This window comes from Myotis nattereri (genome assembly GCF_964212035.1).
Source record: "Myotis nattereri genome assembly, chromosome: 6".
NCBI lineage: Eukaryota > Metazoa > Chordata > Mammalia > Chiroptera > Vespertilionidae > Myotis > Myotis nattereri.
Window position 1 is genome coordinate 88,536,312 of NC_138081.1, and position 18,781 is coordinate 88,555,092.

Genomic DNA, 18,781 nt, shown 5'->3' on the forward strand with positions numbered 1-18,781 from the left:
TACCTTATTCCTGAGTGAAGTAAATTTTGGGAACTGAGGCTTCGAGGTCAGAGAATACAACTAGGATGGCGCAGCTCCTATGTGGCAAGGCTTAAAACTTGAACCCAAGTCCGCCTCTTAATCGCAAGGCAAGTATTCATTCAACCAGTCCTGGCCATCCGCAGCCCTTCAACGTGCAGTTTGCACCCGGAATTGAGGGCCTGGCTGACCAAGAAGAGCCGGTGTGTCCGGCCACCGCACCCTAAACAGGAACTGGGTGTTAAAGGGAAAACGTGGCCATTGCGCATGCTCACAGCGCCCTCCTTCTCGCTTACCTCCCGGCCCCGGGACATCACCGCCGCTTCTGTCCTAGCAAGTTCAGAACGGCCCGCCCACTGTGAAGTCGCACCAGCCGAAGCCGGTCCTTTCTGAGACGTGGACACCCTGCCCCTCCTTGGGCCTTTCCCATTGGGAAGCCAGCACCATGCGCCCGTTTCGCCGGCAGTCAGGCCGGAGTTTGCCAGTAGTTAAAATGGCCGCCGGCGGCCGGTCCACCAGCGGAGGCTTTTCATAGGCCACGGTCAACCCTAGTCCCGCCCACGTCGCCCGGCCGGCGGCGTCTGCCTACGCATGCGCAGCCCGGGCTGGCGGGGACGTGGGACGGCGCATTCTTCCGTGTGCCACCGCCGCTGCCCCAGCCTCTCGCTTCTGCCACTCGGGGCTGCGTGGCCGGCGTTAGCCCCGCGAGGGGACGGGCGGAGCGTGCGCGCGCGGGGTCCCCGCGGCCCCAGCAGTTCCTCTCGCGTGCGGTGGGCGGCTGGGGTCGGCAGCAGTCGGGGGAGGCCCTCGGCGGCGCCATGTCGGCGGGCGGACCGTGCCCGGCTGGAGCCGGAGGGGGACCCGGGGGCGCCTCTTGCGCCGTGGGAGTCTCCCCCGGTGGGGTGTCCATGTTCCGGTGGCTGGAGGTGCTGGAGAAGGAGTTCGACAAGGCTTTCGTGGATGTGGATCTGCTCCTGGGGGAGATCGATCCGGACCAGGCGGACATCACTTACGAGGGGCGACAGAAGATGACCAGCCTGAGCTCCTGCTTTGCGCAGCTCTGCCACAAAGTCCAGACTGTGTCCCAAATCAACCACAAGCTGGAGGTGAGCTTTGGGCGCTGGGGAGGTGGCATTCATCCCCAGTCCGCAGGTCCCAGGGCAGGCCTCCGTGAAACGACTAGGAGACTGCCCGCTGGGTCCCTGGGCCTCCAGTGCCAGGGGGAGTGTGTGTGTGTGTGTGTGTGTGTGTGTGTGTGTGTGAGAGAGAGAGAGAGAGAGAGAGAGAGAGAGAGAGTAAGTGAAGGAAAGGAGCGAGGTGAGGCTGGCATGGGAAAAGGGGTGTCGATGCACGCGTGGGTCTCCCGGTGCCACCACCCACCTCCCTACCCTGTGAGGAGGAACCGATTCCACAGTCTGCTTGTTCACACTGCATTCACCGAAGACGGAAGCTTAACGATTGTCTGCCATTAGAATACCCTCGCCCACCTTTTAACGTTTGAGTTTTTACATCTACCTTCATATTGATAAGCTCGGTTTGTGTATCAGCAGACAAACACAATCCTGGTGTTTGTTTGTTTTGTTTTTTTTTAACAGTTTCAGATCAGTGTCTGTTGTTGCACACAGACATACTATCTCCTGCATGCATGAACTATTTAGGGGAATTTGATCAAAGCTCTTAGGAAAATTTAGTGGGATAAGCACGCTAGTATCGGTGTCCTTCTCTGTTTACAGTCCTAAGTCTCTTATGTGTATTGATTAATTCTCACAACAGCCCCGTGGGACAGGCTTAGTGTTGTGATTCCCATTTTACAGGGATTAAGTAAGTGGCTGGATCGATAGCTGGAAGGGAGCGTGTGACATTCAAGGGAGGTTTGTTTTCATTTTGCTTTTAAATGAAAAAACGAACATATTTATAAGACAATGAGAACCATATAATATGTTCCGGGGAAAGGTGGGTATTCTAGAGAAAAAAGAGGTATAATTGGTATTAGTAAGGTCCCTGAATGAAGATGAGATCCTAAGTACATGTAGATTGAATGGTCTTGTCTTGAAAGGTTAGCTATTATGTGTGGAGAGAAAGGAGAGATGGTAAGAGCAGAAGGTGGGAGGTTGAGGGGTTTTTTGTGTGGTGGTTTCTTTAGTCTCTGTAAAATAGGAGCCCAGGACAACTCCTAAAAGTGGGTGAAAGTGAGAGCTTGAGGGGAGTGAAAAGGTTTGAAATAGTTGAGATTTCGAAGAGTGGGAGAGCCAGGTGGTCAGAGGAATGGAAGGCCTGCCAGGCAATGTCGAGGACTTAATTTGGCTTTAGCATCTCACTCATTGTACAACCAGTCTGCCTTGTTGTGTGACTTTCTCCAGCAATACTCACTTGTTTAGTAACAGGCGCAGTAACGAGAGCAATAATTGAGCTCATCCAGTGCTGTAGCAAGAAGTTTGCTATATAGACAAGATTGTTACTGAAATGAAAATGGAATGGGATGAAGAAAGGGAGATAACCTTCCATTAAAGAAGTAGAAACAGGATTTGATAATTAACGTAGATACAGAGGATGAGGAAGAGGAAGGGTTAGGGATGACACCACGTTTCCTGTTTGGGAAACGTATTGGTTGATGCCTATAGTGGGTTCAGTATTGTCTCCCCAAATTTATGTCCACCTGGGACCTCAGAATGTGTCCTCCTTTGGAAATGGGGTCTTTGCAGATGTAACTGATATAAATGTGGAGATGAGATCATAGTAGATTAGCGTGGGCCCTAAATTCAAAGAAATTGCCCTGATAAGAGACACTCAGAGACATAAAGAGACAAGGGGGAAAGGCTCTGTGACGATGGAATCAGAGTTTGGAATGATAGGTCTACAAACCAAGAAACGCCCGTGATTGCCGGCAACCCCGAAAAGCTAGGAGATGGGCATGGGGCAGTTCCTCCTTCAGGGTCTCCAGAGGAAACCAACCCTGCCAGCACCTTGATTTTGGGCTTCTGGCATCCTGAACTGTGAGAGAATAAATTTTTGTTCATTTAAGCCACCAAGTTTTGGGTATTTGTTATGACAGCTCTAGGAGACTTATGCAATTCACTTAAGTAATGGTATTACATACCATTTACCAGAAGGAGCAGGTCTGGCAGAAAAGGTAAGTTGAATTTGGAGATTGTGCAGGTCCCTATCCTTCCTAACATTCCCTGTCCTTTCTTGTATATTCCTAACAGCCCCTGCCCCTTTTTGTATATTCCTAACAGTCTCCTAATTGCTTCTTACCCGCTTCAAACCATCTGTTAGTTATCAAAATCATTCTAAAATGTTTCATTTTTAAAAAGACAACTCTGATTCTCTCTTCTTTTTTACCTCCCCATTCCTTCTTGGCTAAAATTCAAACTCTGTAGCATGGTGATCAATGCCCAGTCTGTCTGTCCTTATTTTTTGTCACCCCTTCTTAGCTTCTTTTGCCTCAAACTGGTCTATTGGCAGTTCTGTAAATAGGCCTTGCTCTTCTGTGGCATTTCTTTTTTGGCATAGGCTCTTGTGTATAATGCCTTCTCTGTCCCCTTTGTCTACAGTGTCAAACACCCACTCATCTTTCAAGATACCACTTACATCACCAACACTGAAGGCTTTTCTCATCCAGCTCTGCCTCTATAGGAAGAGGCTGTCATAGCACCTTGAACTCTGTTAGATTTGTTTCCTTGTGCACACTGTAGATAGTGGTTACCGCATCTCTCTAGTTCTACAAGGTAAGCTCTTTGAGGATCAGGATCGTGTTTAGATGAAATAACCTGAACTATCAATTGCTCTGTGAGGATGACTTTAAGGGAGAACATACCTGATTTCTAAGAGCTGTTTGTGTTTTTCTCTATAGTGCTCCCAAACCATATTGAGTAGTGAGTAATTCCTTTAAATATGGTTATTAGGTTAACTTACATGTAGATTACAGAATTGATGTTTTACCCCTTTTAAAATTAAAAATTTGAAACGCACATTAGACACCAGCCTTTCTGACCTACCTATATCCCTGTCTCACCTGTTAGGGGTTTTCATATCTCAGACCTTCCCTCTTCCCTACTCCGTGTATTAGCTGATTTCCATTCAACACTCAGGTAAACTTTTTCTCCTTTGTGGCTGACCCCCTTCACTTCTTTTTGAATTGGCACATCACACATGCCTCTATAATAGTGCTTATGACACTCTACATCATAATTGGAAATACATATTTTTAATTCTTTCTACTAGTCAGTGAAAGTCTAGGGCAGAATCCCTGTCTTACTCAGATCTTTTTGTCTCTAGATCCTGGCACACAGTGTATACTCAATAAGTGTTTATTTGAATGGATAAATTATTTGAAACACTTTTAGTATTCTGCCGTGAGACCTCAAAGATTACCAATAATCTTTGGTAAGAGCTGGGATAATGTGTGTCTTGTTGATTCTGTTATCTATAGTTTCTAATAGTACCTGCTGCATTATTGAATCTGCAGGTTCACTTATTCCCTTAGTATGTAACTTATAAGGATACTAGAGGCCCGAAGCACAAAATTCATGTAAGAGTAGGCCTTCCCTCAGCTGCCGGCACCAGCTTCTCTCTGGCACCCGGGATCCGGGCTTTCCTGCAGCCCCGGCTTCATCCAGAAGGATATCTGGTCTAATTAGCATATTTCGCTTTTATTATTATAGATGCCTTGTAAGTTAATATTTTATGGTATTCCGTTTTCAGAAAAATTTGAAACTGTGACTAAAAGTAAATTTAAACATCATTATATAAGAATATTGAGTATGGATTTAGTGTACATGTGACATTTCTAAAATGTTGGGTAGGTTTATTCTTCTCATCCCACCTTCAGTTTGATTGATTATAGAGCAACTTGAGTTATTTAACATCAAAATGGAAACAGGAAACATATTGTTTGGAACTTCATTTTGAGGTAAATATCAAAGTACTTTAAAAAATACATCACAGATTTATCTATGTCTCCATCTCAGATTCCCCCAATCCTAGTTCATTCATGTTGTCTCTCATATTACACACAGCTGCATTTTTAAAAACATAACATTTTAAAATTATCTACACTAATAAAAGAGAAACATGCAAATTAACCGTCACTCCACTAGACCCACAAGACCTGCCCCCCAGCCAATCAGGAGCAAGTATGCAAACTAAACCAACTAAGATGGTGGTTAAGCCTCGGCCAGAGGCGGAGCCAGCGATGGGAGGGTCTGGGGGTCCACTGCCCAGGCCCTGAGGCTTTAGGCCCCGGCAGGGGCTGAGCCGGGGATCGGTGTGAACTGTAGAGGAAACACCTTTTCTGACCGCTCATTGGCTAAGCTCCCTGTATGCCACTGGTATTATTCTTAGTAATTTGGGTAATAAGAATCCAAAAAGGTGATCTAGGGTTTTTCACCACACTCCTGGAGAAAAAAATGAAGGTCCGCTGCTGGAGGGATAAGAAATGCCATATCCTGCCCTAGCCGGTTTGGCTCAGTGGATAATGCCTCGGCCTGCCGACTGCAGGGTCTGGGTTCAATTCTGACCAAGGGCATGTACCTACGTTGCAGGCTCCTCCCTGGCCGGGGTCCAGGCTCATGCAGGAGGCAACCAATCAAAGTGTTCCTCTCACTTTGATGTTTCTGTCTGTCTTTCCCTTTCTCTTCCACATTCTCTAAAAATTAATGGAAACATATCCTCAGGTGAGGATAAAAAAAAATAATAATAAAGAAATGTCATATCCTATGAAAGACACATCTTGAAAATGCCTAAAGAAAGTTGTAATTTTTTCATGGTGAAGGGACTGGAGTCCGTGTTGATGAAAACACCTTGGTGGCTGCGGTGACTGACAGTGACTGCAGCAGTGGGGTGATGGGGCTGGTGCCTTCCCCTGATCAGCCCGGTTGCCTCCCACAAAGGGAGGCCAGACTGCAGCTTAGGCCCGCTCCCCAAGGGGAGCAGGGAGTGGGCCTAAGCCGTCCGTAGGACATCCCCTGAGGGCTCCCAGTATGTGAGAGGGGGCAGGCTGGGCTGAGGCCCCCCACCCCCACCCCCCCAGTGCACAAATTTCGTGCACCAGGCCCCTAGTACTTTGAATGAAATTCAAACTCCTTATTATGGCTGACAAGCTCTGTATGATCTGACCTGGATAAACATCCAGTGACACATTTTACTATTCTTCCCTCTTATTCTATACTAGAGGCCCGGTGCATGAAATTAGTGCATGGGCGGGGGGAGGGGATCCCTCAGCCCAGCCTGCGTCCTCTCGGGGGATGTCCGACTGACAGCTTAGGCTCGCTCCTTGCGGGCAGTCGGACATCCTTAGCACTGCTGCAGAGGTGGGAGAGGCTCCCACCACCGCTGCTGCACTCGCCAGCCATGAGCCCAGCTTCTGGCTGAGGATCCCATGTCATAGCAACCAGTCATTCCTCTGTTCAGTCAATTAGCATATTAGCCTTTTATTATATAGGATGGTCTAATGACATGGGCCTTGTTTCAGAAACTCTTAGGCAACCGTTTTCAAACTTTTTGGTTTCAGGACACCTTTACCTACTAATGTAGGTTATAGTTACAAGTATTTATTGTATTAGAAATTAAAGCTGAGAAAACATTAAATATTTATATCAGTAAAACAGCAACAATAAGCCATTACATGTTAATATAAATATCAGTTTTAATGAAAAATAAGCATATAGTAAAAAATTAGAAAGAGTAGCATTGTTTCACATTTTTAAAATTAAAAAAAATATTTGGCTTAATAGAACATAGCTGGATTTTCACATCTGCTTCTATATTCAAACAGTTGTGGTATGCAGCTTCAGTATAGTATAGGAAAAAAATTTGACCTCGCAGAAGTATGTAGTTGGAAAGGAGAAGAATATTTTTATAGCCTTTTCGGATTTTCTTCTTTGATAGAAAAAGGTAGTTTCTTAAGGTTAGTTACAATGTAGAGCCTGAAACTCTATCCATGAACTTTCCATACACTGTTGCAGTTTAGTACTATGACATTGGTTTATGTAATCTTTGAATGTACATTTTACCAAGGCATTATTTTTGCATCCTGCATTGGTCATTTTGAAAATATTGGTTCACTGAGTTATGGAGATCTTCCAAATGTTGGCACATCTCATTATGCCATATCAAAAAATCACATTTGTTAATATTTTTCTCATCAGAAAAATCTTTAAATGTTCATAATGGATTCAGGTTTTCACTTTTCACAATTCTATTTTTCATTTGAAAGCATAAATTCCTTTCATTGACAACAAATGCTGTCAGTTGTTTTCCTTGAGACAAATTTATTCTCAAGAATGTGTCTGCTAAGTATATTAATCTTAACACATTGCAGACAGATCACGAGAATTCTCGCTTCATATTAATGTTTTACAAAGTATCATATTTTAAAAAGATATTAGGTTGTAAGAACATGTAATAAATAACTTCAAAATGCAATGGATATTTAATTTTAAAGTGTGCCTTAACATGTAAGATGTTTTTTGTACTCATTCAGTAGAAACTTATCTGGCCACTGGGTAAAGCTAGCAATAAAACTACTGGTCTGCAATGTGTTAAGAACCATAATTTGTTCTTCTTTTAGATAAAATAGTTTTCCCACAAAAAAAAGTTCAGCATTGCAACTCAAGCAGTTGTATAACTTCCTTTAGATAATGTAGTTTGATATTTAGCAGATATACTTTATGCATACTTCCCATTTCATCACACTGAATATTAAAAAGATTTGTACTCAAGGGTCAAGATTTTTAAAAGTCAATAATTTTTACTGCTTCATCAAAGGCATTCTTAAGTGGACTTTTTTTTTAACTGCAACTTCATAGTAGTGAAGAGTACAGTGACTACTGGTACAGTCTGGTGCACTGCATGGACTTGTACTAAAATGGTGGATAAAATTTGATTTATCATTGCTTTTGCACCTTCTGTACATATGTCAACATGGTGAAAAGGGCAATAATATTTTATTATTCTAAGAATAGTTAGACCTTGTGGGTCTTCTGAAAAGATAACACAGACCTATGAGAACTGGTGCTATGATAATAACCAAAACACTTCCCAGATGGCGAGCATACACTCCCACCCCACTAATTCTCTTCGTTTACTTTGAGTCATACAGTTTATTACAGTTTGTAATTATATATATTCCTGGCTTTGTAACGTCTTTGGACAAGTTACCTAACCTCTCTGTGCTTCTGTTTCCTTCTCTGTACAAAAATGATGTCTCTCAGAGGATTATTGTGAGGACTAAGGCAATTAAAATCTGAATATGTTCAAAACAGTGCCTGGCACACATAATGCTGTTACATGTATTCCATTTATTACCGTAGGAGCTGCCTCCTGTACCAGGCTACTCTGCACTTTGCAGGGCAGGATCCACACTGGTTTTTGTCTACCAGCATAGCCCTAGAACCCAGCCCAGTGCTTGGCATATATTTGATGCTTAATAAATTCTTGAATGAATGTGGGCTGGTGTGGGAGACTGAAAGTAAAAATATGTTTGCTTGTCTTGAACTGCAGAACAGTTTGGGGAGAAATAATGACAGGTGGAAATAGTGATCGTTATGCTTAGATAGAGAAATGGAAGCAAATAGGTGGAGCTTTCTCACAGAGCTTTGATAAGGCAGATGAGCAGATTGTCAAGAGCTGACTTGTAATAAGGAGAAATATGACTTCCTACCTTGAAGGATGGCAGGGGTTTTCATACCTGGCCTTGAATATATTTTCTGTTTGGTCACATTCTTTGTTTTGGAATAGGACTCATTGGTTTCCTAAAATACTGGATAATAGGAGCAATGTTAACCACCTCAGACATGGAGAAAGGAGAAAATAGAGGAAGATTCTTTATAAAACAAGTGGGTTAAATTAGATGAGCCCTAAGACTTCGTTCTGCTATTTTGAAGGAATAAAAGAAAAGAAAGGGATCAAAATGCTTTTATTAGTTACATTATTGTCTTGATTTTTGTCACAGGAGAAAAGGCTATGTCATACGTTAGTAGGACTTTTTAAAAAATTGATTTTAATCAGCTTAACAATGTTAATCAGCTTAAGAATAACCCACAACCGTCGGACCAACTTAAAAAATTGATTTTAGAGAGAGAAAGGAAGAGAGAGAGGGAGAGAAACATCGATTGGCTGCCTTCCACACTTGCCCTCACAGGGGATTGAACCACAACCTGGGCATGTGCACATCAAACTCACTCACCTGTACACTTGGGTGTACAGTTCGATGCTCCAGCCACCTGAGCTACCTCAGCAGGGCATAATATTTACCTCTTTATCAACAGCTTTCTATGATGTGTTTCATTACAGTTAAACTGCTATTGGGATCAACTATTTTCTTTATAATTCTTAAACATGTTGGAGGAATGTGTGCTTTTATGTGCATGTGTGTCCATGTGTGTCTGGGTATCTTCATGCCTGTGCATGTGTATGAGTTCGTGTGTGTGTGTGTGCACGCACGCATGTGTGGAGTAGGGTGTGTGTGCATTGTGTGGGGCTGTTTCTTGGAGCTGTGTCTAGTTCTGAGATTTGGTAATGTGCTCTCACGTGGATTGCTTCCTTATCATTTTCCCTATCACTTTCAGAATGACAAAGATGTCAGGAGGTTTGAGTTTTGGCCCATTGGAGCAACTCAATCTCTTTGGGCCTCAGTGGCCAATAATTGGCAATGTTATCCATAAGAGTACTAAAGAAATAATAATAATAAAAAAAGACTAGCTTATGTTTAGAAAGAAAACAGTACAGTTCTTGTATATTTTTCAAAGATTATATAGACAGAGGATTAAGGTCTAGCAAAGTGAATAATAGGACACTGAATAAAAAGTTACTTTGATTTTGGTGCCACAGAGTGGAATCCAGTGGTTGTATTAGAAAGGAGTTATCTTGATGGAAAAGTTTGGATATTTTGACAGATAAGAATCACAGATAATATGTGATGCGTTTACCTACCATATAGTAAGTAGATGCTTGCTTTGTGGTAGCTTTGAATATTGTTAGTAATACATATGTATTGTAGCTATAGCAACGTATTTTTTTCTTATGGTTAATTGCTTAACACTTCCGCTACCTTGCCCTGGGAGTAAGAATTGGGTTCAAAGTGCTATTTTGCCACTGACAGATTGGGTAGCCCTAGAAATAAAAAGCCTTGATGGGCCTTGGCTTTATTATCTCAGTATTAATTGTCATAACCATAGTTTTTATATTCTCTAAGATTTCTTTGAATTCTAAAATTCTGTGACATGAGGAGGGTAACCATTAAGTAAAAATAGGGAACTTCTAAATCTTGACATACTTACCAATGACTAACTTTTCTTAGCAGCTACAGTGCTATAGACAAGAGGCCGGGTGCATGACATTCATGCATTGGGGGAGGGAGGGGGTAGTCCCTCAGCCTGGCCACTAGGGGTCCTTAGCGCTGCCTCAGAAGTGGGAGAGGCCCCTGCCACTGCTGTGGCGCTCACCAGCCATGAGCCTGGCTTCTGGTTGAGCAGCACTCCCCCTGTGGTAGTGCACTGACCACCAGGGGGCATATCCTGCATTGAGCATCTACCCGCTGGTGGTCAGTGTGCATCATAGCGACTGGTCGTTCGCCATTTGGTCGATTTGCATATTAGCCTTTTATTATATAGGACAGGAGGCCCGATGCATGAAATTCGTGCAAGCGGCTTGGCCCTTGCAGCCTGGCTGGCCCTCCCAGCCCTGACTGCCTCAGCCGGCCCTCACAGTCCCAGCCGGCCCTCGCAGCCTTGGCCAGCCCTCACAGCCCCTCCTTCGTCCGAAAGGTCGTCCACAAGGTTGTTCAGCTGTTCAGTCTAATTAGCATATTAGCTCTTCGTTATATAGCAGGGGTCCTCAAACTACGGCCCGTGGGCCACATGCAAATACAAATATTGTATTTGTTCCCGTTTTGTTTTTTTACTTCAAAATAAGATATGTGCAGTGTGCATAGGAATTTGTTCATAGTTTTTTTTTTAAACTATAGTCCGGCCCTCCAACGGTCTGAGGGACAGTGAACTGGCCCCCTGTTTAAACAGTTCGAGGACCCCTGTTATATAGGATAAGAAGAGTTACTTAAATAGGACTAAATGTAGAGTAAATTCTAAACACTTATCTTGTTCCCAGAAAATAAAATGGGGCTTTGAATTTTGATAGCTGCATCCTCTCTTTGCATCTTTTATGTAGTAGGCACTGGTTGGTACAGTTGGGATATCCTATATAATAAAAGGCTAATACCCAAATTGACCGAACAGCAAACAACCAGTTGCTATGATGTGCACTGACCACCAGGGGGCAGACGCTCAATGCAGGAGCTGCCCCCTGGTAGTCAGTGCACTCCCACAGAGGGAGCACCGCTCAGCCAGAAACTGGGCTCACAGCTGGCGAGTGCAGTGGCAGTGGCAGAAACCTCTCCTGCTTCTACGGCAGCGCTAAGGATGTCCAATTGCCAGCTTAGGCCTGCTTCCCATGGGCCTACGCCAGGGGTGGGCAAACTTTTTGACTCGAGGGCCACAATGGGTTCTTAAACTGGACCGGCGGGCCAGAACAAAAGCATGGATGGAGTGTTTGTGTGAACTAATATAAATTCAAAGTAAACATCATTACATAAAAGGGTATGGTCTTTTTTTTTCAATAGTTTTATTCATTTCAAACGGGCCGTAGTTTGCCCATGGCTAGCCTAAGCCATCAGTCAGACATCCCCTGAAGGCTCCTGGACTGCGAGAGGGCAGGCTGGGCTGAGGGACCCCTCGAGTGCACGAATTTCATGCACCGGGTCTCTAGCAGAGATTATTCCTCTGGTCTCTGTACTCAGAATTTGCCTGAATTGCTTCTAGTCTCTCGCTGCCTCTGCTAGTCTTCTTCCCATTTTTAGATTGTTTAATTGCTTCTATTTTGTCTTTGTTGTCCTTTTCTTTCAAAGCCCTTCTAAACTCTGTCCTCACTAACCTTCTTAAAGCCTTCCTTACTTTGAATGCCTTGGGACCAGACCAATTCTAAATATATCTGTAGCTTGCCGCATTTTTCTTGTTTGGTTTGCATGCATATTCATCACCTCTGTTGATAAGAAAGGTTCTCAAGGGAATAAATTATTATAATTTTAAAAGTATTTTCACAGATTTTTTTCTCATTGTGCTGACATAATCTGGGCCCCTAGATACTTTGTAAAATCATGTTGAATAGGAAACTAAGGCCTTGCCTTGAGTTTAATCTGTTGGTTGGTGGGGAAGACCAAACACACATACAGGACATACCCTGTGCCCTATTGCAAAGCAATGAATCGGTTGTGAAAAATGAAAAACTTCAGATAAAATGGATAAGTGGTTCTGATGAGGTGTTCTGCTGTGTTGTAACAGTTAACTGTAGCTTATAGTTAATTCTGATCTTAAGACCCACTGTAGCCTCAGTAGCTCACACTTCAGCATCTAAAGTACTAGATAGTGTTTGGGCTGATTTGGGCTAGTGTTCTTTGGGGTGAGGACAAAGCACCACTTACTGGACTCTCCTCTAAGAAACTGTTAGTATTAGTTCATCACTAAAGCACATACTGTCTCTGCAGGATGGTGAACCATCCCATACTGTATATTTTCATAAACCTTGTAGATAAAGGTGAAACAGTGAAAGCCTTAAAGTAAACTAAGTAAAATGAAGTAGCATTCTGTGTTATTAGAAGATACTATTTGTGCTACAGTTCTCTTATCACTCAAATATCTTGCACTATTTATTTTGTCAGTGTACCTGGATGTTCTATAGCTCAGTCAGATACTGGTCTTCTAGTGTTCATCTATTCATTTCAAAGACAGTCTTTCTATTTCATTCTTAAATAATAATAATTAGAGTCAAAATAAAGAAAATGAAGCATACTTAATGCTTGTTATTATTGTTTTATAAGGCACAGTTGGTGGATCTGAAATCTGAACTGACAGAGACCCAAGCAGAGAAAGTCGTACTGGAGAAAGAAGTACATGATCAGCTTTTACAATTGCACTCTGTTCAGCTTCAGCTTCATGCTAAAACTGGTCAAAGTGTTGACTCTGGTACTATTAAAGCAAAACTGGTAAGTAGTTTATAGGGTACCCTATACTTATATGCATTTTAGAGGATGAAGGGAACAATTTTTAGTGAGGCTTTTTAATTATAAAAGGTGTGTGCATTATGCGGATTTTAGAAAATACGGGAAATGTAAAGATCAATGCGATCATTCAAAAATCTCATCCCCAGAGAAGATCAGTGATAATATCAATAACCAATGAGTACTTAGAATAGGATTTTCCTATTTAAAAATATCTGTATAAATATATTTAAAAGATATTTGGCATTATAGCATATAAATTTTTCTTTGCCCTACTGTGTCAGCGTTAAGTTCAGAAATCCCAAGTAAAATTGGGATTATGCTTGAATAGTATAAATTATTTATTCTTGAATAGTACATATTATTTTCTCTCAATTAAAGAACCTCTGAGACAGACAGTGTAGACCTGATATGGCAGCTCCACACATATCAGAGATCCGGCTTCCTTTTGTTACTGTGCTCTGTCATTTTTGGCTCATGATTTTTATCCACAGGATTTGTTTAGGTCTGCATTCCAGAGTTTAAGGGAAGGGCAAAAGGATGATTCCCAGCTGCATTAGCCTTCTTTCAAGAACTTTTCATGAACTGCTCCTCAACAGTTTTTGCCTGTCAGTTTGGCCATCTCATTGGCTATCCTTAGCTGCTTGTCAGACTCTTAGTGGGTCACATGGCCACCTCCATTAAATCAGAGTTCTGATAATACGGACAAAGGGGAAAATGGATTGGGTGCCAACCAATGGCACATGTTTTGTTTTGCTCTAAATATATTGTAGATATTTTCCCTGCCACTTGAAAACTTTATTTTGCATAATGTTTCATTGTACAAATTTTCCATCATTAGCCATTGCCCTCTTAATTAGTATAGGGTGTTTAGGTAAATATTTTTTAAGTCTGATTTCAGCTTAATTCATGTCTTGAGTATGTTTTATGTGCCAGACATTTTGTTAACTGTAGGGCACACAGTTAATGATGACAGTAAAATACATTTTTAAGTTTTACTTGTTTTTAGTTAATTCTATTTGGTTGGCTAATTAGTTTTTAATACTGCTACATTAGAATTTATTTAAATGAATATAATCTCCCAAAGTCATTTTAAATTCTGAAATTTTATGAATGTAAGTTAGTAGTGTTTTATTTAACTCACATGAGTCAGATAACAGCTTCTTTGGAATATATAATAACATTGAGAAAACAATGTTAACAACATGCATTTTCACTAGAAAGGAATTTACATAAAGTTTTAACATTAGATTGAACTATAGGCTGCTGTAGTGGAACGACACTGAATCAGGTGTGGTGACTAATGTTGATAAAACAAAAAATTTTAATCTAATACTATACAGTTACTATTTTATTGCTTATGGATTTGCACATATATTTGTTCTAATGAATTTTACCCAAATGTTGTTCAACATATGGAAATTTTCCTTGTAGTGATTATACCACTAGATAAATTCATTTGTTTGATGTTTTTCTAATTATAAAACTTTTTTCTTATATCTTAAGTCTGTCCCCTCTGTGGAGGAGCCGGTAAGTATGTTTCTGTTTTGCTTTATAATGTCACGCTTAAGTGTTCTTAGTGTTTTCTTTGCACATTGTATTTGAAAATGATGTTGATGGCAATTTCTAAATGTGCTAGTACCTGAAAAGTTCAGTGGATGGCCCATTGCTCTTTTCTCACTAATGTTGTTAAATATTTTTCTTGTGTTTGTAATTTGTAGCCATTATTTGCAGAGCTCATCAATTTTTAACAACTTCTGAGCCTGGTAACTTGCTCACACCTCTACTCCAAAAGAGCAATTGGTTTTCCCACTTGAGTGTTTTGAAAATATTAAACAGGCCCAGTTTCCCTCTTTGCTATTTGAATTTATTCCCAGAGAAAGAATGTGCATGTTGGTTTCTTATTCATTCACTGCATGTGTTGTAGCAGTCTTCAGAATAATTGTGTGGCTTTACTGAATTTTAAAACCCTTTACCAGAAATTATTTTAGAAGAGATCACAAATTCTTAATATTTTTCCCACTACTCCAACCTAATCAGGTTCCAGTTTGTCATATGGCTTCCCTTTTTTTGAAAATATACTGTTTGGCTATCTAAATACAAAATGAACGTCTTGACTATTACCTAACTAGAGGCCCAATGCACGAAATTTGTGCAAGGGGCTTGGCCCTCACAGCTGCAGTGGCTGCCCTCGGCCCTCGCAGTCCCGGCTTCATCCGGAAGGTTGTCCAGAAGGACATCTGGAAGGCCGTTCAGCTCTCCAGTGTAATTAGCCTATTATGCTTTAATTATTATAGATAATAATAACAAATTGGTTAACTAAAAAAATTGGGGCTTTTTCTTTTGTTTTAAATCTAGAAGTGATCAAGTTCAGTTTTCTCAGTCCTTTTTTTACTTGTATCTTTTAATTTCAGGCCTGAGAGTTTGTCAGATTCATTAGGGGTTTGAATCATTAAACCAAAGCAGTGGCTTATTATGTTTCTTAGATTTCATAAATTTTGTGTAAATAGCTCATTAAAGTAATTGTGAGTAGATAATTCTCAATGTAAAGTTTAATTAGCCAGTAAACCAAAGAATTCTTGGTCTTTAGGAACTCTTTTTCTGAAACAATAGCACTAACCCTCAATAAATGTCATTAAAAAGTCTTCTTAATGTAATCTAAACTATGGTTTCTTTTAGAACTGATACCTTCTCTTTTAAGGAATAGGTTCTGAAATAAATAGACATATTAAAAATTTGAAAGTTGTTTAAAATGGAGGATTATCAGTTCTGCAGATTTTTTAAAACAATATCTAAAAATGATGTTCTACTCATAATTTTTTAAAACAGAAGTTGTAAAAGCCTGCAGATTAATTTCTTTCTGCTTATCACATACATAACAAATATTCTTAATCACAGAAGTTGTCATTTATTTTAGCTTTGTATAATTTTTTTAAAGATTGTGGTACTCACTTATATTTGAATATTTTATCTATTGGTATTAAATATAGCAAAATGCTGATGTACTGTAGTCAAAACAGTAGACCCAATTAGTACCATAATATAGTCCATGAATTGCTAAAAATTTGTTTAAATATCTCAGCTTCTTAATATCCAGAATAAAAAAGGAAATAATTATCATAATCAGTACCCTAACAGTAGAAACTATCATTTGCCTATTGCTCAAGATAAACAAATTTTCTTGGTGCTATAGTAAATCTTTAAGTCTGTCTCATAAAGGAGACTTGACAGTATAGTGACGTGTCTTCCACATCTTATTAACAGATAAAACCATATTTTCACAGGCTTTATAAGTTCTATAAATTAGCGAGGCAGAAAAAGCAATTTTGTAAATCAGTAAAAGCAGTTCTACTCAGGATAGATGCAAGGTTGCAGTGTTCAGGGTTTTTTGTTTGTTTGTTTGATCCAAAAATAACACTTTAAATATCTATCAGGGCCAGTATCAACTCTCAAGGGTTTTGTTTGTGTGTGTGTGAATTTGAATTTGACTGCCTTCAGGCAGGATTTTGTACCTTCAGTACCTTCAGTTTTCTACACTCCTAAGTTATCTTGTACCTGCCCCTGCTCTGTGCTTGGACCTGAGGGTTATTTACATTTGTACATACTGTACTTCCTACTTTTAAGGTAAATTGAACATTATTTCTCACATGTAAGCTTATAATAAAAATTTGGTGGTGAAGATCTTGAGATTTTACCCTCTGGCTAACACCTATAAATTCACACATAATGGACTATCTACTTGGTGGAGCATAGGATGACATCGTATGAGAGCTAAATGGAATGGATATGCATCCTTCCATTAGGATATGGAAGTGAAGCCAGTATTTTCCTCAGGAAACAGTTCTTCATTCACTTTAACATATGGACAAATAAATGAGCTAGGGCCCCAAATTCAGTGATAATCTACACTGTAGATATGCTTATTTTTGATGTGTAAATGTCTTCATGCAGCTGTTACCAACATTTCTCAATGACCATAAAATGTTTCCTCTTATTTAGAATATCTGTTTTAATTTTAGCATTGTAAGTTTTTCATAGTCTTCTTACATAGATAACTATAGAGCATATCTCAATGTAGCTGAATGATTTTGACTAGCTTTATAGAATTATTGCATTAAAGTTAATTGAATATTTGGGCACAACCACCAGAATGACTATTTTATTTTAGTCTAGTTTCTTGAGTAGTTTTTCAAAAATAAAGAGCAGATTCAGTTATCCATTGAAACCACTTCTATTACTATGTGATAACATGAGCATAAAGAATACTACTTCTCAGCCCTGGCTGGGTAGCTCAGTTGGTTAGAGTGTTGTCCCAATACTCCTGGTCATGGCACATACAAGAAGCAACCAGTGAATGCATACAGAAATGGAACATCAAATCAATCTCTCTCTCTCTCCCTCCCTCTCTCTCTCTCTCTCTCTCTCTCTCTCTCTCTCTCTCTCTCCCCCCCTCCCCCCCTCCCTCCCCTCCCTCCCTCCCCCTTTTCTTCTCTCTCTTTCTCTCTCTCTCTCTCTCTCTTCCCTCCTCCCCCTCTCTCTCCCTTCCTCCCTGCCTCTCCCTTCCTCTCTCTCTCTAAAAAAATAAATAAATTAAAAAAGAAAAAAGAAAGAATACTATGTCTCTTAGTACTCTCACTAGAAGTGATTCCAACACCTCTGGTACTAGCTAAAAAGAACTGGATCCAAATCTTTGTGTTCTTATTTTATAGAAATAAAGTGGTAATTTTTATCATATGCTTTCATTGTTGTCATTTAGACTGTGTGCTTTTGTGTATTTTAAGGAATATGCTCTACTGTAGAGTCTTCAAAGTATTTTCATTACATTATATTTGGTTTTTAATTACAATAGGAGAGAGAGCTTGAAGCAAACAAAAAAGAAAAAATGAAAGAAGCTCAACTTGAAGCTGAAGTAAAGTTGCTGAGAAAAGAGAATGAAGCTCTTCGTAGACATATAGCTGTTCTCCAGGCTGAAGTTTATGGGGCAAGACTGGCTGCCAAGTACTTAGACAAGGAACTGGCAGGAAGGTGTGTAAAAAAATGGGTACCCTTGTATCCTTAGGTGACAAATGGATATGTAATGAGGTTGACTTTTACCTCTATGGTAAACGAAACAGTCTTTACCCTAAGAGTTATTTAATAGAGTTATTTTACAGTTGGTTATAGCTTACTGTTGTTAACTTAATATTGATAGCCTTATATATTGCAGATTTATTCAGTCTTTTTGGTTTACACACATACACACACACACACACACAGATAGTAATTTACTGTTAAATGTGAACAATTCTACAACTGTACTTTTCAGCCCTTATCTGCCTTGACACATTACAGATAATGTTCACATGTGTAGCACAACTTCCATAAGGAATTATTTCTGTGATCACTGAAGCCTGATCTTTCTTACCCCTCAAAAATATCTATAATAATAAAAGTGTAATATGCTAAGTAGACCACACGTCCTTCTGGACGACCTTCTGAACGAAGCCGGGGCTTCAAGGGAAGCCCGGGTTCTGGGTGCCTGCCGGTAGCCAGAGGGAAGCCTGGGTCCCGGGTGCCAGAGGGAAGCTAGTGCCAGCCGCCGGCGGGAGGAAGGCCTACTCTTGCACGAATTTCGTGCATCGGGCCTCTAGTATTGAAATAATAGTGATATTATCACTATGAATTATTCCAAAACTTTGGTGATTTATTATTAGTACTAAATAATTTTCCACT

The 18,781-nt window shown here is 40.6% G+C and overlaps 1 protein-coding gene across 2 annotated transcripts in view; it reads left to right on the plus strand.

The window, feature by feature from the left end:
• Positions 1 to 626: 626 nt before the first annotated feature.
• The window catches only part of GOPC (golgi associated PDZ and coiled-coil motif containing), a 28,339-nt gene continuing 10,184 nt past the window's right edge, over positions 627 to 18,781 (plus strand). The window contains exons 1-4 of one of the 2 annotated variants that reach the window (XM_081094173.1): positions 627 to 1,124; positions 12,890 to 13,054; positions 14,576 to 14,599; positions 17,919 to 18,094. In XM_081094173.1, the coding sequence (XP_080950299.1) occupies positions 837 to 1,124; positions 12,890 to 13,054; positions 14,576 to 14,599; positions 17,919 to 18,094 (653 nt within the window). In that variant the 5' untranslated portion in view covers positions 627 to 836. The remainder of the gene's footprint in view (positions 1,125 to 12,889; positions 13,055 to 14,575; positions 14,600 to 17,918; positions 18,095 to 18,781) is intronic. The other variant, XM_081094174.1, reaches the window with a different exon arrangement.